Source organism: Balaenoptera musculus, chromosome 3 (genome assembly GCF_009873245.2).
Source record: "Balaenoptera musculus isolate JJ_BM4_2016_0621 chromosome 3, mBalMus1.pri.v3, whole genome shotgun sequence".
NCBI classification, from domain to species: Eukaryota; Metazoa; Chordata; class Mammalia; order Artiodactyla; family Balaenopteridae; genus Balaenoptera; species Balaenoptera musculus.
This window is the reverse complement of record NC_045787.1, coordinates 167,020,217-167,037,917: the sequence shown is the minus strand read 5'-3', so window position 1 is coordinate 167,037,917 and position 17,701 is coordinate 167,020,217. Positions and strand designations below refer to the sequence as shown.

Here is a 17,701-nt window from a genome sequence, read left to right as displayed (position 1 = left end):
AGGCCCTGAGAGTCTCACAAGAGTAGCTCACACTCAGACTTCCACACAAAGCAAACCCGCCCGCTGCCAGTTGGAGGGAAAAAATTATTTGAAAACTGTGGTAATGATAATACCCTCTTTAGATACACCCCTTCCCACTTAAGTTACCTGCCACATCTAGAAACATGCTGGATGAAACTACAGGCTCGTGGGGTGCCTTCCCAAAATGCCAGATGTACCCGTGCGTAAACAGGCCCAGAAGCAGACATGAGAAACACTCCAATTACATAGGAAAGCTTGTTAAAAACTAACTTCAAATGTTTCTTCTTGTATGTATGGAATATTACTTTTAAGTTTTATAGGGAAAAACACTTTTTCCAAAAAGCAGAGTATAAAACAGACTGGAGGCACAGTACAAGGAGGGGCGGTGCCTGCTGCAGGAAGCCCTGGGCCACTCACCCAGACCACCACCCCCCCCACCGCACCTGGTAATTTCTGCACGCTTTGGGGGAGGCAAAATGGCACGTGAGGTGCCAGCAAATGTGGAAACTGTTAGTGCCATTTCAACTGAAGGCAGTTTCATGCTAAGCAGTCAAACAAATCGTCGCTGCCATTCAAACGTGTCTCCCACATTCCCTACTGCTGTTTGTCCCCGGCAGCTAAACTCCACACTGACAAAATGCCCACTGCGTGCCAGGGTCCAGGATGGGAAAGCCAGGTCCTATGGGGTCCGCTAACAAGCACCTCCTGCCCTCTCTTCCCACTACCCAGGCAGAGCTCAGGATGCCCGAGGAAACCTCTCCCAGATGCCCCTCAGCTCACACTTCCTCCCTCCTAAACTTCCACAGCATGAAGCTTTAAAACTATTTATTTTGAGAAATATTCAATTTCAGAATGAAACAAAATAATAATTGATGGTGTCTATCAGAACTGAAAACTGTAAATGTTTGTAACATACTGCTTTCCCTTTACAACACAAAACACTCTAGATACAGCCGTCCCTGTGACAGTCTCCATCCCTGTGACAGCCACCACCAGTGCCTTTACTGTCAATCGTGAGGCTCCGCCTCTCCTGGCTTCACTCACATATTCCCGTAACCATGACGCCCTACAGTGATGCTCCAGATTTCTTAAGACTGACACAGCGGGATGTTCCTCGTGTGCTGCTCTACAATGCCTTTCACCGCGTGCCCTGCAGGTTGGGCTGTGTGGACACACGCACAGATCTGGGTCCTTTCGACTGCTGGCACCACAGCCCACTGTTATTTACCCGGTTCTCTTCTGACAGATTAGAGACTGCTTCCGCTCACTACCTGACTGCAAATAAAGCCCCGGACACCATCTCTGACGTGACTTTTCCACTGTTCCGGGGCGGCACCTTCTCCCTCCCAGTAGCCTTACAAAATGTCTTGAAAGGAGACCCTTCCTACTTGTTCCGGACTCACACGGCACCTCTTAGACACAAATGGACTTCTTGATAACACTAATTAAGTTAAAAACCAATTTCTTTCTTTTTTTTTTGCTGCACCACACAGCTTATGGGATCTTAATTCCCCAACCAGGGATTGAACCTGGGCCCTCGGCAGTGAAAGCACAGAGTCCTAACCACTAGACTGCCAGGGAATTCCCTAAAAAGCAATGTCTAAAAAATATTATATGTAGGAAAAAAAACCCAGAGGAATAGATAGCGCAAGTGTCAGCCCTGGTAGTGGGATTATGCTTGACATCTGTGTGTGCTTTCCAAATGGCAATTAAATAAAAACTCATTCAAGACAAGCAACCTCTTTAGGAAAAGCTTCTCTATGTCACTTAGGCTGACTACCAAACCTAGAAATTCTTAAAAACGAAAAGTCAGGGATATTCCCAGTGGCGCAGTGGTTAAGAATCCCCTTGCCAATGCAGGGGACACAGGTTCGAGCCCTGGTCCAGGAAGATCCCACATGCCGCGGAGCAAGTAAGCCCATGTGCCACAACTACTGAGCCTTGAGCTCTAGAGCCTGTGAGCCATAACTACTGAGCCTGTGTGCTACATCTACTGAAGCTCACGCGCCTAGAGCCTGTGCTCCGCAATAAGAGAAGCCACCGCAATGAGAAGCCCATGCACCACAACGAAGGGTAGCCCCCGCTCGCCGCAACTGGAGAAAGCCCACACAGCAACGAAGACCCAATGCAGCCAAAAAAAAAAACCCACAAAAGGTCAAATGAGGGTGTTCACTGAAGAAGAGAGTAAGATTAAAAACGAACTTTAAAATGCTCAGCCTCCTACACAAACCACTTGAAAGCAGTGTGGTTTCATTTTAAGCTCATCCCCCAGTTAAGCAGCCCTGTGCTGGGGGTAGCCACCCCCTGCTCGCCTCAGGCCCGGCGCTGCTCCTTTCTGAGCTGTCTCTCCTTCCACACAGAGCACAGACCTCACAGCATCGTTCCAGGGGCTGCGGAAACCACAGATGCTAACTAGTGATTACATCCCCTTCCTTTCCCCATAAACATGTATCACTTTTGCGATCAGAAAATCAACATATGAAATGCATCTCGAGGTGCTAAGAATACCAGGAACTCCCAACAGCTCCCCATGTTCCCCCAGTACAGGTTTTTAGCACTACCAACAGGATGTGTCTCTTTGGAGAAGCTGCCAATAAAATTACGTTCTCACCCCTAAATACAAAAAAGCTAATCTGACATGCATTTCTCCTGGGTTTACAAATTCCAATTTGGCTACAACGAAGATGGACAAGTACATCTTTAAAAACCAAGTTTAACTTATGAATGTAATGCCCATAGTCATGTTTATTTAACTATAAATTTTCTTACATTAAAAAAAAAAGGGGGCTTCCCTGGTGGCGCAGTGGTTGAGAATCTGCCTGCCAATGCAGGGGACACGGGTTCGAGCCCTGGTCTGGGAAGATCCCACATGCCGCGGAGCGACTGGGCCCGTGAGCCACAATTACTGAGCCTGCGCGTCTGGAGCCTGTGCTCCGCGACAAGAGAGGCCGCGATAGTGAGAGGCCCGCGCACCTCGATGAAGAGTGGCCCCCACTTGCCACAACTAGAGAAAGCCCTCGCACAGAAGCGAAGACCCAACACAGCCAAAAATAAATAAATAAATTAATTAATTTTAAAAAAATATATGTACTTAAAAAAAAATTTTAAAAAAAAACAAACCCCAGAAAAACAGAATTACTGTGAGAATGACATTCTCAGCAAAAGATTCAATTTTTAGGGTGTGAGTGGACCTAGAAATGAAAATAACCTGTGCCGACAATACAAACTCAACATAAACTGTGCATTCTGAGAATAGCACCCTGTCAAGCCTGTCAACAAAGTCTACCTTCTCAAAAAAGATAAACCTACAATTTTGGTAAAAGTATCAATAGGGAATGCTTGCTTTGAAAGATCTGTCCCTGTTTTCATCTTGATTAAAGATGCAAATCACCTCCTTTATAAAGGCAGTCTCTCAGACCTGTGGTTCCCAAACTATGGTGCCAAGGTACACCAGGATGGGTGAACTCACAACTGCCCTGGGATATCTTAAATTTCTGAGGGAAACAAAGAAATACTCGCTATCTGCCAGACAACACGTGAACTACTAGCTTGTGGTCACTCGTTTCAATATTAGATCAGGCTACATTCCTTTGGATGAAACTGTCTTTGCAAAACTGGGCTTCTGCAGTTGCTGTGATAAAATACAAGAACTGCACAAAGATCAATGTGGACCAGGAAATGATTCCAAGGTTTGAGAGGCCACGCAAGGGCTCAGAATGCCAAGAATGAAGTAAAAACACAGCTGACCCTTGAAAAGCATGGGGATTGGGGTGCCGACCCTCCACACTCGAAAATCCACATGTAACTTCATAATCGGCTCTCCCTATCCGCGGTTCCACACCTGCAGGTTCAACCAACTCTGCGCCTGTAGTACTGTAGTATTTACTCCTGAAAAAACTGCCCATGTGAGCGGACCTGAGCAGTTCAAACCCGTGTTGTTCAAACATCTTTCAGTCTGTGTTATTTTTTCAACAGATTACTAACTTGCTTGGACATAAATACTAAGTGGCAGCAAGATGCCAAAAACCACCCAAGATTTAAATAAGGAGCTGGTGACCCTGTGGCTGCCACCTGCCCTCCTCTGAAGGGAAAGGTTTTAAAAAAGCACTTTACTTTTCAACTTTGATCTCCACAGAATGATGTCTGTCAACATTAGACAATTTTTCCTTCTTCACTTCACACTCTTTTCTGTCAGACAGCTTTTTCCCAGCAGGTTCGTTTTTGGCCTAAAATACAACACAGACAGAAACAGGTTAGGGACCAGGTCTTCTGGCCTGTGAGCTCTGTGAGTTACGACAGCAAGAACAGCCTCACCTTCTCAACAGAGATCATTCTTCCATGAAGCTCAGTTCTGTGGAGATGGCTGATACACTTTGTGGCCTCATCGGACGTTGACATGGTGACAAACCCGTAGCACCGGGCCCCGGGACTGCGGGCATTGGTCACCACTTTGGCTCCAACAACCTTTGTGAGAAAAGGGTACTCTTATTTTCTCATGCAAATAACCATACTACGTTATCAAGAACTGCTAGCAGTTAACTGATCATCAGAATTATTTCCACTTGTTTTTACTGCTCTAGAAATTATTGTTCTTCATAACAAATTATTAAAGTGGTTCTAATAAATCCTGACCTATCAAAACACAATTGCTTCTAAGATTAGCCCTCACAGTGACAAAATACAAACAAGAAAAGCTAAAGATAGTTAGACTTCATCAACCACAACCTGTTAATTAATCTAAAGTCCTTCCCACTCAGACCTTTTTCTCCAATTCCACTGTTCCCATGGAAAGCTACGGGGATGCTGACTCAGAAATGCACCCCAATTCGTGCAGGCCCGGGCTGAGAACAGCTCTGACATGAGGCAGAGAGGGCTTCCGCTTCCAGCCAAGACAGAGCACCAAGCAGCTACCCTCCTGCCACCTGAAACTAAAAACCCAGAGGAAATGTGGGCAACAAGGGTTTTCAGACACTGGACAGCAGCCTGCATAGGACGGTGAGCCCTGCAAGGGGGGAACACCGAGGGGTGTCTCCTATGACGGCCCTGACACACCACCTAGGAGTTCCAGCCAGCAACAGGGAGGAGGGAGTGAGGGGCAGCATCCCTGAACAGACAGAGCTCAGAGTCAGAGGAGATGACGGCAGCAAGCAATCACAATACCACAGAGGAGAGGGCTGCCCACAACCATGCACCTGTGTGAGGTGACCAACCAGGCTAGAGAGACACCCACCAGTAACGGACAGAGGGAACAATCCCCCGGGCTCACTCAAGACCATAAATGGTTCACCGTTACCGGAGTGACCCCACCAGCCAGAGTGGAAAAGCTTGTAATTCCCGGGCACGTGAGGCTGAGTACTCAGAAGGGTCCAGCCTCAGGAGCGGACAAAGCTAGCCACAGCTAAAGGCTGCCCTGGCCTGACTGGTGAAGCCTAACAACAAGCCTCAGAAGGAGCAAGTGACTGAACCGTGACCCAGCAAACGCGCAAAGACATTTATGGGGACACAGGAAGGACCAGCACCCAACAAGGTGAAAGTCATCACGTGGCATCAAAGACAACGAGGCTAGCTAGCCAAGGAGCAGGAAAACAGGGCTCTAGCACAGAAAAGGAGAAACAGTCAATAGAAATGACACAATGACAGAACTAGTGAGCAAGGAGGGCCGTATCCTGTACGTTCCAGAAGGCAGAGCAACAACTGAGCACATCAGGTAAGCACATGGAAGATGTTTAAAAATACCCAAACCGAATTTCTGGAAAAGACTACACCAGATGGGCCTGAGGACAGACATGACAAAAGAAAAAAGTAGGGAACTTGAAGACGTAGTAAGAAAAACCATTTGAAATTAAACCAAGAAAAAAGACAGAAAAAACAAAATGAACCAGAGCAACAGCAATATGTCCTCATAGGCGCGGAGCACAGGAAAAAATCTTCGCCAATGAAACCAAAGCACAGCAGCAGCAAACTTAACCAGTGGTAAAGAGAAATCGTGAAGGCAGCCAGAGGAAGACAAGAGGCACGAACACTAAGGAGCAAAGGTGAGAATGACAGCCAGCTGGTTGGAGAGGACGCAACCAAGGAACAGAGTGGCTATGCCGCCTGGAGGAAAGCAGCCAACCTTGAATTCTATACCCAGCAAGACAAAGGCAAAGCAAGAGCTTTCTCAGGCATGCACATGCCGTGAGAATTCACCATCCACAATGCTGCACTACAAGACATGTTTAAGGAGGAAGGAAAACGATACCCAGGGGGAACATGGACAAACAAAAAGGAAAAAAAGAGCACCCCAAAATGGTAAATACACATGAGTAACTAAAAACCCACTTTTCTTTAAAAACAAAACAACTGGGCTTCCCTGGTGGCGCAGTGGTTGAGAATCTGCCTGCTAATGCAGGGGACACGGGTTCGAGCCCTGGTCTGGGAAGAACCCACATGCCACGGAGCAGCTGGGCCCGTGAGCCACAACTACTGAGCCTGCGCGTCTGGAGCCTGTGCCTCGCAACGGGAGGGGCCGCGATAGTGAAAGGCCCGCGCACTGCGATGAAGAGCGGTCCCCGCACCGCGATGAAGAGTGGCCCCCACTTGCCGTAACTAGAGAAAGCCCTCGCACGAACCGAAGACCCAACATAGCCAAAAATAAATAAATAAATAAATAAAGTAGCTATAAAAAAAAACAAAACAAAACAAAACAACTCACCAATAAAAAGCCAATAATGCACTGTGTGCTTTATTAAATAGAAGTAAAACGTAAGATAACGTCACAAAGGCTGGAGGGGAAAATGGCAGTGCACTGCTGTAGGGCTCTCATACTACTTGGGAACTGGTATAAAGTCACTGGGAGATAGACTGTGATGAATCAAATAACACCTCGAGACAAATGAACCTGGAAATACAACATACCAAAATTTATGAGATGCAGCAAAAGCAATCTAAGGGGAAAGTTCATAGAAATAAATGCCTACATCAAGAAACAAGAAAAATCTCCAATAAACTCAACTTTACACCTCAAGAAACTAAAATAGAAACTAGTTACATAGACTAGATATAGCTAATAAGGCACAAATCATATGCAATGCAAAATCAAGCAGATAAACAGGGACTTCCCTGGCAGTCCAGTGGTTAAGACTTCACCTTCCAGGAACTCCCCTGGTGGCTCACTGGTTAAGAATCCACCTGCCAATGCCGGGGACACAGATTCGATTGCTGGTCCGAGAAGATCCCACAAGCCGCGGAGCAACTAAGCCCGCGTGCCGCAACTACTGAAGCCCGTGTGCCGCAACTACTGAAGCCTGCGTACCTAGAGCCTGTGCTCTGCAACAAGAGAAGCCACCACAATAAGCCCACACACCACAATGAAGAGTAGCCCCCACTCGCCACAACTAGAGAAAAGCCCACGCGCAGGAACGAAGACCCAACACAGCCAAAAATAAATTTAAAAACATTTAAAAAATTTAAAATGTCTTAAAAAAAGACTTCACCTTCCAATTCAGGGGGTGTGGGTTTGATCCCTGGTCAGGGAGCTAAGATCCCACATGCCTCGCAGCCAAAAAACCAAAACTTAAAACAGAAACAATACAGTAACAAATTCAATAAAGACTTTAAAAATGGTCCATATCAAAAAAAAAAAAAAAAAAAAAAAAAGCAAACAGGTACAAGGATTCCAAGAAGAAACAAGACAGATACAAAACACAGAGCAAGAGCACAGATTTAAATCCTACCATACCAATGCTTCCGTTAAGTGTAAATGTTCCCAGAGGACATTCAAAGACGTGAGGGTTGGGATATACAAAAAGCCTAAGACACAGGAGCCATGGCTTCTGGCTGTGACCTCCTCTGAACTCAGTGGGTCAACGTGAACAAGTGCTCTCCTCTCTCTGGACCTCAGTGTACCAGACTGTGAGATGGTGAGGGGGATACATGCTCCCTAAGATCCCTGCAGACCCTGACATTTGCACTTCTGCCTGAAGAAAGCCCCGATCTGTCCAAAGCACCCCATACACGGCTAGAGCCTCTGCTGAGATGGATACAGATGTCAGTTCTCATATCAGAGATGAAGCTTTGCCTTCTTCCCTCTCCTCAACGAGAGGGCTGAGCTAATCATGGGGTCATTTGACCTTTCCATCAAACATTATCCTTATAAGGGCATCACTTCCGATGACAGATAAACTTAAGTGAGAGCAGATACCACAAAAAGCTCCCATGTTCCTGTCTGTGCCCTTTCCCCGCTTCCCGTCCTCTGCTATCAAGCTCCTCACAGAAGCCTCTGTCTACTCATCCACTTCCAAAGCCTTGTCCCGCTGCGGGGCCTTCCTAGGTCCTGTTGCTCTGGTCCAGAGCTGAGCTCCAAGGGCCAGGCAAACTAATCACGCAGCCCTTGGCCTAAATGTCACTTCCTCAGCGACGACTGCTGAACCTACTTCCCAAATCTAAATTAGGCCTTCCTACCACACACTGATGGCATACTGAAATCTTCAATATACTTATCGTAACACATTATGCATTTATTTCTTAAGCGATCTTCCACCAATGTAAGATCTATGATGACAATGCCCTTTGTATCTGTTTGCTTTGGCTTTACAATCAGTGCCTGATTCTAAATAAGTGAGTGAATAGGTTTGGGCTTAATAGTGTTCTACACCCTTTGGAATGCTTCTTCTGGGTCCTGTCTGCTTCATTCCCTAACCCCTTCACTAACACCTATTTGGGGAACAAGGACCTGAGCAAAGGAATGACCTGGGCAGCCAGGATGACACAGATGCCAAACCTCTGCCTGAAATCCCTGCAACTTCCTGCCGCTGAGCAGTACCTCGCCTACTTCTCTCCCCAGGGTCACTCCCCACAGGTCCCCAGCAGACCAGGGCAGTCGCTAAGGCTTCTGATAAGACAATTTCACTACCTAATTCCAAGACAACAAAATCATTCTTAAACGTTCCTCGGAAGGCTTCTGAACTGTATTACTTTCCTCCTGCTCCTGTGACCAATATATCAGTTAATATATTAAAAAAAAATTTTTTTTTAAATTAACTTTATTTTTTTTTAATTTTTGGCCACGCGGCTTGTGGGATCTTAGTTCCCCAACCAGGGATCAAACCCACGCCCCCGGCAGTGAAAGCCGTGGAGTCCTAACCACTGGACCGTCAGGGAAGTCCCCAGTTGATTTATTTTTAAGCCACTGTCCTGTTCCAATTCTCAAACTATATACTTTAGATGGTAGAAGATACATGGAGACCAACTCTTCACTCACCGTTAAGGGAAAAAACCTCATCATGCCAGCTTCAAGTTTTGTATTGGCTAAAAGATAGTTTGTTCAAGAGAAGGTGGAAGCACAGCAGGGACATGTAGACTGTAGCTTTTACACACCTTCTCTGAGCAGCGTTCTATAAGCTGTCTACTCTGCCTGTCACCCACTCTCAACCAGGAAACAAGGCTTTACTACCCACCACTGGTTGGGTCCCCCACCTTGGAGTTTTTGTTCTTGTTTGTTTCTTTTGCCCCAGCCAGAAACAAGAACCAATAAAATTAACAGCGAGTATGAAGTTTCTAAACTCGTAGGTTTATTATATTTTAATGCCAAATCAAGGCACGGTGACAGGAGGTCAAGGGGAGCGTACCTTTCCGTATTTGCTGAAAAGGTTCTTCAGATCTGTTGCTCGAGTTGTGGAAGACAGTCCACTGACCCACAGATTCCTTCCAGAACTACTGCTGATTCGACCTGAAGCAGGAGGGAGATGATTATGCTTTACCTCAAGGCATAACAGTAAGCTCGACCACTCCTAACATGTAGCCCTCTCTTAAACCCTAACTAAATCCAGTCTCGACTCCTCTGAGTCAAGAATTTAATTACCGCCAACAAACTGGACAGAAGACGAAAAATCTGGATCACAGAAACTGAGTTTTCTTACTCGAGGAATAATCACGTCATGTCAGTTACAAACTGAAATGGCTTCAATGATCAGCTCTCAACCAAGATAGCACTTTCTAAAATTTTATTATTCCATAGGTAGACCTGTCCTGTAATAGGACTTTCACTAGTCCATAAGCAATAATCACAACAAAGGCATAAAATACAGAAGCTCATCGACATTTAAAACTAGTCTCTCAAGATACCATTAGATGGTTAATCCCAGTAATCCATAATAAAACCAACTACTGTATCCAAATTGTGGATACTTGCAGGCCCCCGCCCCCCAAAATAAGGGATCCGTAGATGGCTCCCTGCCGTGTAAATTAAATCATACCTTTTTCATCTTTAATGATTGGCTTTATATCTTTTTCTTCCTTAAAAGAGCTAGAGACAAAAGTTAATGTTACTCGTACAGGAATAAAATGGAAGACAACTAAATCAAAGTATGATATGTGCTAAAACTGAATACCTACCAGAAAATTAGTCTGAAATAAAATTTTAACAGCACCTTTACAAGCTTATATTGGAAATCTGACCCCCCAAATACAATGGCAGATTCTTAAAAGTCAATTCGATTTAGCTGAAGATAACACTTAACAATTTAAGAGCACAACCAGAGTAGGTTGAGAAAAACAAAAGGAATTGAAATCACCCATTAAAAATACACAAAGAGAAATAAAACTTTAGAAGTAAACTACAATTGCATCAGTCTGGCTGGCCAATTGCAGAAACAACAGCTTATGTGTGTCATTAAACGACCAATGAAAAGGAGATAGCGTCTGGTCTAAAACTGAGAAAAAACAAACCTCATTTTCTGATCAGCGCCCTCACTGGCTGAGGACTCTTTAGGAGCCGGAGGGACTTCATTACAAGCTTCAAAAGCAAACTTCTTCACGTCTTCTTTGCTATCCCTGGGGTCTGGGCTTGAGGCTTCCGGGGGCGCTTCCGAGGCCTCCTCGCTACAGGCTTCCGTGTGCTCTGAGGCTTTACTACTCTGCTCAACTGGCTTCTCTAGCCCTACAGGCTCACAGTCCGTCCTCTCGCCATCGCCTGTCTGCTCCACGGGCTCCCTTTTCACTACCGCTAACAGGGTGTCTGCCTTGCTCGACTGAGCTTGTGCTGTTGACTCGCTGGCCAAATCTAAATCACCCTCCTCCGGATGGGCGCTGTCAAAAAGGTCCTCTTCCTCCGCAAGCTTTCTGTCTGGCCCCACGCTACTTGTTTCCTGTGCAAATGGCTGCTCCAGCTCGGAACCTTCTTCTTTTACTGGCTCAGATTTACAAGTTTCCCCCAAAATGTCGAGTATTTTCTCATTTTCTACGGATTTAACAGGAATAGAATGGCACAAGGTTTAATTACCAGGGAAATAAAGCAATCACAAATGTGGAACTGGCACGGCTGCCACACTAACACGAAGAGAACTGCTAGCTACACAGAGATTGGAAAACCCGCGGGTACACAAAGTTACACTGGTTACACTACCTGCGCTCCAACCGCCTGCGAGAGCAAGCCTCTACGCTACATGGAAGAGAAAAGGCCCCACAGGTTTAAACACCTACAACCGTGTAGCTGCTTCTCGACAGTCTTCATGCTTCTGTTCAAGTCTGGGTCTTCGACTTATTTTTCCAATGTCCAAGGTGCTCAATCGAACGCAATCACCATTCAAGGACAACTCAATTTCCAAATTTCTTTGTAATTCTTTGAACAGAACAGTCCAACAGGAAAACCAGAAACTTCCGCCGGCAGGAGATAAACGCAGTCCAGAAGGGGAACAACACGTTGGAAATTTTCATGAAGAAACTGTTTCCTCTTCTGGAATCCAGTCACTTCTCAGGCTATAAGTGCCCTGACCACCGCTTTATCCTGCCTTAACTGCATTAATCAAAATGACTGCAGCAAATATCACAAGATCTGTTTCATGTGTAGAAACACATGGAAGAATCATGGGGTTGGGGGGAATTACTTAAATGCCACTGTACGTGGTTAGAGAGATGAAAGTAATCACTGCATCTCACCAAATGTATTTGACCTCCACAAACCAGAACGGTACTTCCACAGATCTGGTGATATGAATGGGTTTCCAATCTCTGATCCTTGTACGATCTGGATTGTCCACCATTAAAATAAGTTACAACACCATAAACAACTTAAAATATACAAACAGCTTAAAAAATAACAGTGGGAAAACTTTCAAACCATAACTGTTGTGTCTCTCTTATCAGTACCTGGCTCCAATAGAGGTTCTTCAATATCCTATTGAAAAGAAGGAGAGACAAAGAAAATCCACAAAGCACTTTAAAAATTGCACAGACTCCCCTAGCAGATACAACTTTCAATCAAGTATGAATAAATGCTGGTTCCAAACAAGTTTCTCCACTCAAAACAAAGTGTTCCATTCTACAATAATTCAATGACAAGCTCACTGCGTTGGTTTCTCCCCAGCAAACGCAGACAGGTAGCAGTACTATTAGCCCGTCCCACTGCCCCCTTGGAGCTGGGCTCCGCAGCTGGCAGTGACCCCCACGGTCCAGGTAGGGGTCACACAGATGGCCGCTGCTTTACACGTCACGTGGGACTTTAGGAAAATGTGTTCCTCCCAACACAGAACTGTTCTTTATAACTGAAATGTGTCAACGAAAGCCTTTCTCCACCCTGCTCAACACCTCTCCCTAACTCCCCCTGGATGGAAGACAAAGGCTCCTGGACTCTGGCAGTCAGGCCCACCTGTCTCTGCAGCCCCACCTCCGCCCTGCGTTCTCCATCCCTACAACGCACCACCCCCTCCTGCCCCAGAGTCTTCTTCCCCTTCACCTGGCTACCTCGACTGGCCTGTCAGACCTCAATTTGAACACAAAGGACTTCCTCTGGGAAGCCCTCTCATGGTTCTGTAACTCAATCACCCAAACGTCTACCTTCTAGTTACACTCACTGGTCATAGACACCACGCCCACTAGGCTGCAACCCCTGACACTGACAATTTGGCTCAACCTCTTATCCCCAGCACCCAGCTCAGGACCGATGCTCAATGAATTTTTCACACACCCACACTCTTTTCCACTGTGGAAAATTAACCACTCACGTCAGCTTTCCAGCCACAGAACCAGGCAGTAACCTACCGGAGGCACTTTGAAGTCCAACGATGAAGCATCCAAAGTGTTCTCGAAGCCCTCCCCATCTACCTGAAAGACAAAATGCAAGACTACTTTGTGGAGACAGAATTATGAATGCCAAGGCCTACACCTCACCAGTTTCCAGGCCACCTACACGTCTATTTCCTGCACAATGCCTACCGCCATCTGCAAGCCCACTGCTGGATCACAGCGGCCCCCCTTACCCACAGGGGATATGCTCCCAAAGCCCCAGTGGATGTCTAAAACTTCAGCCAGCGCCAGACCCCATATACACTATGTTTTTTCCTATACTGGCAGGCAGGTAACGTATATAGCGTGGATAACTGGACAAAGGGATGATTCCCGTCCCGGCAGGATGGCGCAAGGTTTCATCACGCTACTCAGAACGGTATGTGATTGAAAACTTAGGAATTGTTTACTTCATTTAATATTTTTAGACCCGGTTGACTGTGGGTAACTGAAACCTCAGAAAACAAATCCATGGGTAAAGGGGGGGACCTACAGTATTCAGTTTATCACCTGCCTCCCAGCCCCCATGCCCACTCCGGGACTAGGTGGCACCAGCATCTCTGACAGAGGCTCACAGAGGGCTGGCGCTCTGTCCACACTGGCCAAATGAATGAACGAGCAAATTCATTTCCCAGGCAGTTTCCACACACTGGTGGTCAGCATACACCACCCAGCTGCAGAATTTCCAAAGCTGAACTCAAAAGGAAAATGAACTTTGCACTCCTCTGATCTCACTTGGTAGCAATGCTTTTCAAATAACAATAGGGAATTCCTTGGTAGTCCAGTGGTTAGGACTCCACACTTTCAGTGCCAAGGGCACGGGGTTTGATCCCTGGTCAGGGAACTAAGATCCCGCAAACCACGCAGCTTGGCCAAAAAAAAAAAAAAAAAAAAAAGATAAAGTAACAATAACTGGGCACTTTCTTCTAGAGTACTTTGTATAAAACAAACATTTAACTTGACTGTTCTTTTTATTATCTACTATACAAAAAAAAAACTGGTATCTTAAAGGTTATTAAGTTAGAAAACCTTTTAACTTTTTAAGTGAAATATAAAAATACTCCTCCCCACATACTTTTTTCTTTTTCTAGGTTTGGATGTTTCCATTAACCAAGAAGTTAGAAGCCAAGTCCATGCTATGGAAATAATTCACACACAACAGGATCTCACTGAGAGGACAAATCAAAGCTCACTGCTAGCCTAGGCCGAGCTGTGGTGATAACGTGAAATTTGTGACTTTTGACCTTTAAGGTTTAAAGTTCAGTCCTACAAGGGCACATTTTCTTCCAATTTAAAGCTAGAATGCCTTAAATAAAACCAAACTAAGATGGCTGGGCACGCCAAGGTGGTGAGATTAAACTGGCAATCAGTTCTAGGAGGGCTACCAGAGAGCTCTATGCCAACAGACGACAAGTGAGAAGCTGGGAAAGCGACACCGGCAACAGAATTAAAGCCCTCCCTTATACACAAGAAGTTAATAGTGGACTCCTTTAATTGGAGGGGTTCTTCTGGGGGGACAAATATTTTTCTTCACTGTATTTCACATCTTTTAATGTAACTGTCTAAATTTATACATGGAATATATCTTTAAAATATCAACAGGATTATCTGGATGGTGAGATTATGAACTGTTTTTTTCTTACCCTTCTATAGTTTTTTTAAACCTTTTTTCTTTTTAAGGAAAATACTTTTTATCAACAGTGTCAACCTTTCATTTTATAACTTATGCTAAGAAAAGTGTCTCCTACCCAATTATAAAAATATCCTCCAACAATACAGAAAAGTTATCTGTTAATTAACATCTGAGCTATGTGGAGTTTAAACGGATATAATTTACCCCAAGGTTTAGACACCGAATTAAGTGTTTGTTTATGGTGACTGGTGATTTAGCTGCGTGTTCTGGCTCTGACAAAGAGCACAAAAGCAGCGAGGAGCCCCAGGGCTGCAGCGCGCTATACTGCATCTGCGTTACCTACAGAGTGTCCTGTGAACTGAGCTGGGAGCTCCCTCAGCTGCACGGCCACGTAGTCTTTGCTCTCGCATAGGGACTCGAGAATGCTGTCAGCGCCATCCTCCCCGAAGTCTGGAGCACCGCTATTCTCGACTTCGGTTTCTTCTAACACATTAACGTCCATCATGTCAATATTCTGCAAACTCTCCAAACTTGCTTCCATGTCCTCCTGTAATGAGGAACGAAAGGTGTCAGCGACCAGGTGGACCAGAATGCGGAGCTCCTGCCACCATCTCGGCTGTGATGCCACATACCTGCCCGTCTCTGGAATCTTCTTCCAGGCCATTGTCTTCTGTGCCTTCCTCCTCCGTTTTTTGTCCTAATTACAGAATAATTGTTCAATCAGACAATATTCAGATTCTGGCCTCATAATTAGTTTATGCAGGATGACACAGCTCAATCTTGGTGAGAACATGTTACAGGGAAGCTAAATGTGCCTGTTCTTCTATCATGTATAGTTCTGTCTCAACTGCAACATAAAAATCTAGGATTTCTGTAATATTATCAAAGTATTTTGGCTTTGCACAAAATATCCAAAAGCTTCAAAAGATTTCAAAACCACTCCAAACTAAGACTAACATCCCTAAAGAAAAATGAGCAAAGGATAAACATAGGTATTTCCCAATGAGTAAATTAAAAAATGTAACGTCCATATGGCACCCAAAGAACTGCAACCTAAGAGAGCGAGCCCAATGACGGACCTGCTGGCTCCCCTTCACTCCACCCACTGTAAGCAGGCCCCCTGCCTTCTGTCTTTCTTCAGCCCAGGAACTTTTTTTTGCTCAAGGCAAAAGAGCAAAGGCTACCATAAAGTCGATTTTCACCCTGGGTTCTGTGAACGCAAAGGGACTATTGAGAGTTATGTTAGGTATTCTCAATGGGGCTGGAAGGGAAGGAGAGTGGAAACTTCTAGACTCAGAAAGGAAGTAAAATCTTTGGGCTCCCTACGTAACAACAGCCTTAAAAATGTACATACCTTTATCCTGGGATTTCCCTTAGGATGTGCACTAAAATGTCTGACAAGGAATTCAAAACAAAGGTTACTTACTCTATGGAGTGCATATGGACTAAATATCCCAAAGGGGAGCAAATTATGGCACGTTATGCTCAAACGTGGGATGCCAGTATGGGGAGTCAGGGCGGGCGTGGGCTGTAATGCGGCGATGTTTGGAGACATTTTGGTGTTATGACTGGCAGTGCTGCTGGCATGTAGTGGACAGTGGCCAGGGGTGCTGTGCAGCACACGGTTAACACACAGGACAGCACCCTACCACAAAGCACTCAGTTCACATTGCCAACAGTGCCAAGTCTGCAAAGCCCTGTGGCATACCACACACTTTGCAACCTAAAAAAGAAAAAATTATGCCTTTAAAGCCTATTTAATGAAATGGAAAAATGTCCACAAAGTTACCACATACTCTTATTAAAACGCACGTCGATGTTTTATACACGCAAGTGTAAAGATGCGGTGGTAGAACATACAGATGGATATGGCTAAGGCAATCCATCAACCATGGTTAAAACACTGAGCGATAAGAGTTTTCAGTTTCACTTTTATAATTTTTTAAAAAGAGAAAATTAAACGCAAGAAACCTCAGTCTTGGGGCTTCCCTGGTGGCGCAGTGGTTGAGAGTCTGCCTGCCAATGCAGGGGACACGGGTTCGAGCCCTGGTCTGGGAAGATCCCACATGCCGCGGAGCAACTAGGCCCGTGAGCCACAACTACTGAGCCCGCGCGTCTGGAGCCTGTGCTCCGCAACAAGAGAGGCCGCGACAGTGAGAGGCCCGCGCACCGCGATGAAGAGTGGACCCCGCTTGCCGCAACTAGAGAAAGCCCTCGCACAGAAACGAAGACCCAACACAGCCAAAAATAAGTAATAAATAAATAATAATAAATAAAAAATTTTAAAATTAAAAAAAAAAAACCTCAATCTTTACTGTATTGAAGTTTAGTTGATTTATGTGTTAATTTCTGCTGTACAGCAAAGTGATTCAGTTACACATATACCTTCTTTTCCGTATTCTTTTCTGTTACGGTTTATCACAGGACACTGCATACAGTTCCCTGTGCTGTACGGTAGGGCCTGTTGTTGATCCATCCTGTATATAATACACTGCGTCTGTTAGCCCCAAACTCCCATTCCGTCCCTCCCCTAACCTCCCCCCACCTCTACAACCACAAGTCTGTTCTCTCTGTCTGTGAGTCTGAAGAAACCTCAATCTTTGATTAAAGATGCCAACTGCAATGTCTACACTTAAGTATCTCGTTTGCCATTATTATCAATGATTACTCAAGAAATGTAGTTTTATTACACGTTGGGCACTGTGCTCTTCACATTATTTAATACTCCCCACAATGCTAGCAGGTTTATTATCTGCATTTGATGCAAGAATTTCATTCTGCTCCAAAGCTGCGACTCAAAAACTCAGCTGTACCACCTCCCATTATATCTAAACCCTGAATATCCTTTTGAAATACGCTGTTTAAAAATGTTTGATAATTGCACCCAATTTCTAGGCCTCAAATAGTAGCCTGCAGTACCCACAAAAAATGTAAATAGGAGAGAGGCAGCCCAAAAAGCCTCACCAAAAAGCACCCTAAGTGGGAGTGACAATGAGACAAATGCTG

At 45.2% G+C, this 17,701-nt stretch overlaps 1 protein-coding gene across 2 annotated transcripts in view; it reads right to left on the bottom strand.

Annotated features, from left to right (window-relative positions):
• Positions 1-17,701, bottom strand: part of SAFB2 (scaffold attachment factor B2) — a 39,529-nt gene that overhangs the window by 17,829 nt on the left and 3,999 nt on the right. For both annotated transcript variants that reach the window (XM_036846683.1, XM_036846682.1), the window contains exons 4-12: positions 15,328-15,392; positions 15,039-15,242; positions 13,039-13,101; positions 12,148-12,175; positions 10,729-11,239; positions 10,257-10,306; positions 9,630-9,730; positions 4,336-4,485; positions 4,135-4,247 (exon numbers count right to left, since the gene is read on the bottom strand). In XM_036846683.1, coding sequence (XP_036702578.1) covers positions 4,135-4,247; positions 4,336-4,485; positions 9,630-9,730; positions 10,257-10,306; positions 10,729-11,239; positions 12,148-12,175; positions 13,039-13,101; positions 15,039-15,242; positions 15,328-15,392 — 1,285 coding nt within the window. The remainder of the gene's footprint in view (positions 1-4,134; positions 4,248-4,335; positions 4,486-9,629; positions 9,731-10,256; positions 10,307-10,728; positions 11,240-12,147; positions 12,176-13,038; positions 13,102-15,038; positions 15,243-15,327; positions 15,393-17,701) is intronic.